Source organism: Poromitra crassiceps (genome assembly GCF_964638095.1).
Source record: "Poromitra crassiceps genome assembly, chromosome: 5".
NCBI classification, from domain to species: Eukaryota; Metazoa; Chordata; class Actinopteri; order Beryciformes; family Melamphaidae; genus Poromitra; species Poromitra crassiceps.
In genome coordinates, this window is record NC_139642.1 from 16116548 (window position 1) to 16124047 (window position 7500).

General features: G+C 48.1%; 1 protein-coding gene across 1 annotated transcript in view; it reads right to left on the bottom strand.

Moving 5' to 3' along the window:
• Positions 1-7500, bottom strand: part of exoc3l2b (exocyst complex component 3-like 2b) — a 78589-nt gene that overhangs the window by 20995 nt on the left and 50094 nt on the right. Inside the window, exon 5 of the mRNA XM_083637086.1 lies at positions 2847-3157. Coding sequence (XP_083493212.1) covers positions 2847-3157 — 311 coding nt within the window. The remainder of the gene's footprint in view (positions 1-2846; positions 3158-7500) is intronic.

The window sequence follows — 7500 nt, forward strand, 5'->3', positions numbered from 1 at the left end:
TTCAGACCTGCTGCAGCACCTACACATACACAGGCTCTGTTCAGACCTGCTGCAGCACCTACACATACACATGCCCTGTTCAGAACCTGCTGCAGCACCTACACATACACAGGCCCTGTTCAGACCTGCTGCAGCACCTACACATACACAGGCCCTGTTCAGACCTGCTGCAGCACCTACACATACACAGGCCCTGTTCAGACCTGCTGCAGCACCTACACATACACAGGCCCTGTTCAGACCTGCTGCAGCACCTACACATACACACGCCCTGTTCAGAACCTGCTGCAGCAGCTACACATACACAGGCCCTGTTCAGAACCTGCTGCAGCACCTACACATACACAGGCCCTGTTCAGAACCTGCTGCAGCACCTACACATACACAGGCCCTGTTCAGAACCTGCTGCAGCACCTACACATACACAGGCCCTGTTCAGAACCTGCTGCAGCACCTACACATACACAGGCCCTGTTCAGACCTGCTGCAGCACCTACACATACACACGCCCTGTTCAGAACCTGCTGCAGCAGCTACACATACACAGGCCCTGTTCAGAACCTGCTGCAGCACCTACACATACACAGGCCCTGTTCAGACCTGCTGCAGCACCTACACATACACAGGCCCTGTTCAGAACCTGCTGCAGCACCTACACATACACATGCCCTGTTCAGAACCTGCTGCAGCACCTACACATACACAGGCCCTGTTCAGAACCTGCTGCAGCACCTACACATACACAGGCCCTGTTATGACCTGCTGCAGCACCTACACATACACATGCCCTGTTCAGAACCTGCTGCAGCACCTACACATACACAGGCCCTGTTCAGAACCTGCTGCAGCACCTACACATACACATGCCCTGTTCAGAACCTGCTGCAGCACCTACACATACACAGGCCCTGTTCAGAACCTGCTGCAGCACCTACACATACACAGGCCCTGTTCAGACCTGCTGCAGCACCTACACATACACAGGCCCTGTTCAGACCTGCTGCAGCACCTACACATACACAGGCCCTGTTCAGACCTGCTGCAGCACCTACACATACACAGGCCCTGTTCAGAACCTGCTGCAGCACCTACACATACACAGGCCCTGTTCAGAACCTGCTGCAGCACCTACACATACACAGGCCCTGTTCAGACCTGCTGCAGCACCTACACATACACAGGCCCTGTTCAGACCTGCTGCAGCACCTACACATACACAGGCCCTGTTCAGACCTGCTGCAGCACCTACACATACACATGCCCTGTTCAGACCTGCTGCAGCACCTACACATACACAGGCCCTGTTCAGACCTGCTGCAGCACCTACACATACACAGGCCCTGTTCAGACCTGCTGCAGCACCTACACATACACAGGCCCTGTTCAGACCTGCACCTACACATACACAGGCCCTGTTCAGACCTGCTGCAGCACCTACACATACACAGGCCCTGTTCAGACCTGCTGCAGCACCTACACATACACATGCCCTGTTCAGACCTGCTGCAGCACCTACACATACACAGGCCCTGTTCAGACCTGCTGCAGCACCTACACATACACAGGCCCTGTTCAGACCTGCTGCAGCACCTACACATACACAGGCCCTGTTCAGAACCTGCTGCAGCACCTACACATACACAGGCCCTGTTCAGAACCTGCTGCAGCACCTACACATACACAGGCCCTGTTCAGACCTGCTGCAGCACCTACACATACACAGGCCCTGTTCAGACCTGCTGCAGCACCTACACATACACAGGCTCTGTTCAGACCTGCTGCAGCACCTACACATACACAGGCCCTGTTCAGACCTGCTGCAGCACCTACACATACACAGGCCCTGTTCAGACCTGCTGCAGCACCTACACATACACATGCCCTGTTCAGACCTGCTGCAGCACCTACACATACACAGGCCCTGTTCAGACCTGCTGCAGCACCTACACATACACACGCCCTGTTCAGAACCTGCTGCAGCACCTACACATACACAGGCCCTGTTCAGACCTGCTGCAGCACCTACACATACACAGGCCCTGTTCAGACCTGCTGCAGCACCTACACATACACATGCCCTGTTATGACCTGCTGCAGCACCTACACATACACAGGCCCTGTTCAGACCTGCTGCAGCACCTACACATACACAGGCCCTGTTCAGACCTGCTGCAGCACCTACACATACACAGGCCCTGTTCAGACCTGCTGCAGCACCTACACATACACAGGCCCTGTTCAGACCTGAGGCCTTATCTTATGCCTGACGCATGGGCAAGTGGTATCTTTGCTAGTTTCTAGCGCTCAAAATGTCAACTTGTTTCTTTCTTTTTTTGGTAACAATTGTTTATTGTTTTTATGTTGACTTCTCCATCGCATATTCATTAGCATTACATATATATAGTTTATATAGACATACATGCCATCGCCTACACATTCACACACCCACAAACACCCTTACAGTAGTGTATACAACTACATCATACACACATACATACATATACACACAGTATCCATACAGTGTACTGTATACACAGTGCACAATATATTCACTTAGTGTACATTCATTGCTTTTGAATTAAATTAACTTAAGTTGATGTATGCATCACATAGCATGTGCACACAATTATATCCAAGCGTTTATATCTTTAAGTACATACACATAGTTGCACATACTTGTCAACACAAGAATTTCTTTCGATGATCCCCTTGCAATCCCTCCCTACAGGGACAGACACATGCACAGACAGACAGCTGTCTCACTGCTCTCCTCCCGGAGGGTAGCTACGGCGCCACCTGCGCCAGGTGACCCACCCACCCACCCTCCACCAGGAGGCCCTCCTCACCTGCACCACCAGGCCCAGGTTGGGCCCGGCTGTGGGCGAGCGCAGCGACTCCCTGACCACGGCCCACAGCTCCTTGTGCAGGGCCTCGTACAGCAGCTCCACGTCCTTGGCCTTCCGCCGCCCGCTGTCTTTGCTGCCGGAGGAGGCGGGGCCGGACGCCTCCTCCGCCGCCGTCGCCACGGCGACCCGGTCGGGCGACGTCACGCCAGAGACGGTCGCCATGGCCTCGCTGCACTCCTGCTCCAGCTCCAGGATGTGAGTGTCGGCGAGGAACAGGTCCCGCTTAGTGACGAGCTGCAGGATCTCCAGGACTGAGAGAGAGACAGAGAGAGAGAGAGAGAGAGAGAGAGAGAGAGACAGAGAGAGACAGACAGAGGGAGACAGAGAGAGAGACAGAGAGAGAGAGAGAGAAAGAGAGAGAGAGAGACAGAGAGAGAGGGCAGAGGGGGAGAGAGAGCGAGATAGTATGGGTATCATGGTGTACTCTAGTAATCCTACTATCTTATTTTATAATCCTATCTTGTTATAATTCTACAAAAAAATTAGGAAAACTGTCCGTCCCTCTGCTCTTCTGTCCTGATCCATTCTTCTGCTCAACAGGTTGGCCAATCAATGTGAAACTGCACATGATCAGTGATCATTGGCAGAGGCAGGAACTGACCAAGCAGATTTGTCCATTTCCCCAAATTTAGATGTTTACACGTATTTTTGGCAAGTCTGCGCAGAGCTGTGGTGCGTGCAGTCTGCACATAGCTGGGGCTTCTACTTCTTCACGTCACGTAACATGTCTCAAAATGCCACTGAGTGACTGAAACACTATAGCCTAGCTAGCTAACGTACACAAGTCACGCTGATTTCAACGGTGCAATCTGGTTCCTACTCAGCTGCAATGCTCGGGTGCTGAGAAAATTGTTTTTCCACGTTGGCAAGCTAATCAGTTGTGACTACCAAACTTGCTAGTTACTCCATGCTAAACTAGCTACACTCACACAATGGTGTGTTGACGTGTTGTTCATCTGAATGAATTTAAATGAACAACAACTGTATGTGATTGCCACAAATGCATTGTGGGACTGTATTAGGGACTGGCTCGGCGCAGGCCAGCGTGATTTGCAGCGCCGCTGCTGGCCATTAGGGTGCCCTAAGCGTAATTTTTTTCATTGTGCCCCCACCCCCTACCAAGATAAATTCACAAATGCAATCAATCGTGTGTGTGTGTATATTGAGAAATCTGGTAATAGTCATGTCGTTATGTTTTACTTGAGATGCCTGAATTATTTCATGTTAGAAGCAGAGGCGCTTTATTTTGAAACTCCAAGAAGGAAGTATCTGCCGTATGCAGGGAAGTACAGTAGCTTAACTACGAAAATAGTGTCTTGCAAGATGGACTGAAAAGTCCGTTGTTTATCTCCCTTTCTGCTGCAGCATGTTGGAGAAACACCCGTTCTGATCATTATCGAGCAAGATGATCGCTTCCACTACACAACACTGTATTTACGTAGGCTACGTTACATATTTGCGGGAATGGGAGGAATCTCGCACTTGTACTGATGTCCAGCATGACTGAGGGAAACGTGAGTTTGTTTACTGCGTCGCATGTAATTAACAAGGAGATCCCGCAACTTTCTTTTAAGGGCCAGTGTGGAGGGTTAATTTCAGAAGGGGCATTACCAAACTGCGGGGCATCCACCGCACTGTCTGTTTGACCGTGGTATTCCTGCTCTGGATGATGCCGGCCCTGGTGATTTGTGTTCCCATTACAACAGGTCTACCTGCTACAGGTGTCTTTAAAACTTTAGTGTAGTTGATAGGGCTGCTCGATAAATCAATTTTGAATCGTAATCGAATTAATTAGTTAGGACGATGTTAAAAAAACGAAAATCGTAAAATCGATTTTTTTAATTAGAGTAATTACGTTACGGCGGGGCGGCTCTCTCTCATGTACGCGCTGCTACTCGTCCTTTCTCCCCGCTGTAAAGTCTCTCTGGAGGCTATGACTACTGGCTACTAAAGACAGCAGCAATTAACTTATTTCAACAACTCCAAAAAGCAGTGTGTGAGCACTGAGCAGCGTGTTGCAACACGTGAGGCCACCGAGTAACGTTACCAGGACTCACCTCCAAAACAGCAAATCCACCAGTGTCAAGTGACTGCAGGTTAGCAAGCAACAGCCAGGAAGTTAGGCATAGCAAGTTACTGTAGGCTAAAACAGGAAGTTGGGTTGTTCTGCCTTCAGAGTAAAAGCGTAATTTGTGACTTGTGAAAAAAAGAGGAAAAAGAGCTCTGCAAGGCAACAAATGTGTAGAGAAGTATAATAGTATAAAAAAATCGAAATCGAAATCGAAAATCGAGGTTTGAGAGAAAAAATGGCGAATTAAATTTCTAGGCAAAATCGAACAGCCCTAGTAGTTGACATCAAAATGGAGGCCGAGTTCGAAAATGGGTGTGATCCGAGCAAGCCCCTCCCACCCCCCCTACCACAAACACAAATGGCCCCCCTCCATTTTACGCCCCTGGTCCACATTAGTTTGAAGTGGCGGGAGCGTCACAGCTGGTGGGATCCCACATGGTGAGATGCTCTCCAGTTTGATCATGGATATTTATCATCTAAATCTTCATCTGTACGCCTCCTTTTTGTTTTCTCTTCTCAGATTGTGTATTTTTCTTTTCAACTCGTTTCTATTAGATTTCAAAAGCTGCTTGATCTGCACTGAAATCTCTTTTATTCTTATCGATTAGCATACAGCCCTTCACCATGTCTCTCACACACACACACACACACAGACACACACACACACACACACACACACACACACACACACACACACACACACACATGGATCAGAGGAAGATGCAGTTTGTCCCTCCTGACTGCCTGAGTTGGACCGGGGACACAGACCGAGCTCTTGGTGGTGGAGGGTTCGTTTGATTTGAACTTCAAAGCCGTCCTCGGGGAGGCAGAGGGACGGAGCCAAACATAAATCAGCACTAAGTGCAGCCGGACGTTTCCCACACAATCTGTGATCAGGTGTTGCCTCTCTCTCCTCGATCGACTCGACCGTTTTTACACTGAACACATGAGGAAAAAGCCTTGGCAGTGAAGGTTATATCCATCAAAATGAGTCTGATGTCGCGCTGGCGTGTTTGTGTAGAAACGCCATTTTATGAGGAAAATATTGATTTTTGCTGTTTTGGGGTTTCATCCGATTTGAAGCTAATTTCATTCTGTGTAAAGATTATTGTGGAATTGGAACGCTAAATATAGTTTTGAAGCTCATAAATGTAGGCTGACAAGCAGAGCTAGCCTACTTTGTCATACTTTGAGGCTGTTTTTTCTGGAAACAGTCAAGACATAAACCGGTGCGTCTCACTCAATCTTTGGAGTACAAAGATAACTTGGATATCGACAGAAAGCTGACATTCTCCTCTTTCCAACAGTCTATTGAACTCAAAATGCCCCATCTCTACCATCTCTACTGATATACAGTATCTCCGTTCCTCACTACCCTCATCAACTCCTCTCTGTCCTCAGGTCTTGTTCCTGCTACTCTAAAGACTGCTATAGTCAAGCCTCTGCTTAAGAAACCCCAACCTTGACCCTACTGCTATCCAGAACTACCGACCTGTCTCTCTTCTCTCATTCATTTCTAAAACCCTTGAACGAGCAACTTTCGATCAACTTTCTCTCCATCTGTCCCAGAATGATCTGCTGGATCCTCTGCAATGTGCTTTCAAGGCCCGCCCGAGCCAGTGGTTCCCAACATTAAGGTCATGGCCCTCGGCACTGATTCGTGAATCGCTGTTGAAACTGGAGAAAAGGCATTTGCATATGACGATGCCAGACCAAGAGCAGCCAAACTCAACTCAGTGGAGAGTGGGTGGATTTGAAGGTCCGGTCCCGGGCAAGCTTTGCTTCTCTTTCAAAATAAAAGCAACATGCCTTTCTGCTTTGCTCCTCTTTCAAAATAAGAGTCTTCAAGGAAGAAGATGAACACACACAACAAACACTTGACAAAGGTCCAGTGGGACACAACATTCAGTGGAGATGTGAGGAGAGCTGGAGGAGACACTCACACACACTCATATTCACACAAACTTCCTACTTAAGAGATGGTGTGTGTGTGTGTGTGTGTGTGTGTGTGTGTGTGTGTGTGTAAATGGCCTAAATGGCCTGCATTTATATAGCGCTTTACAATCAGTAGGTAGTCTACATTAGTGTTGTCACGGTACCAATAATTCAGTAGTCGGTACCGGTACTAGTGAATTTCCACGGTACTCGGTACCAATTTCGGTACCACGGTAAAAAAAACAGACTGATATTTCTTGAACATATTCTCCTTTATTAAAGTATGCAACCATTTCCAATGAACAAATGGCATGTAGCCTTCAACTTTAAAACAAAACAATGTGCTTCTGCTTACTTCTTCTTACATTCAACTCTGTATGGCAGTGAGTACAGACAGTGCAACACCAGTGGCATGTAGCCCTCAAGTATTTAATTTTATTATTATATTAAATATTATAATTTAATTTATTTCACAGAATTGCTGGAATGCTTTTTTTTCAACGGTGTATATTGGTATTTGATCGATGCATAGGAATTCTGCCAATGCCCTATCACACTTTCTTGCTTCATGTGAGTTCTTGTCATATT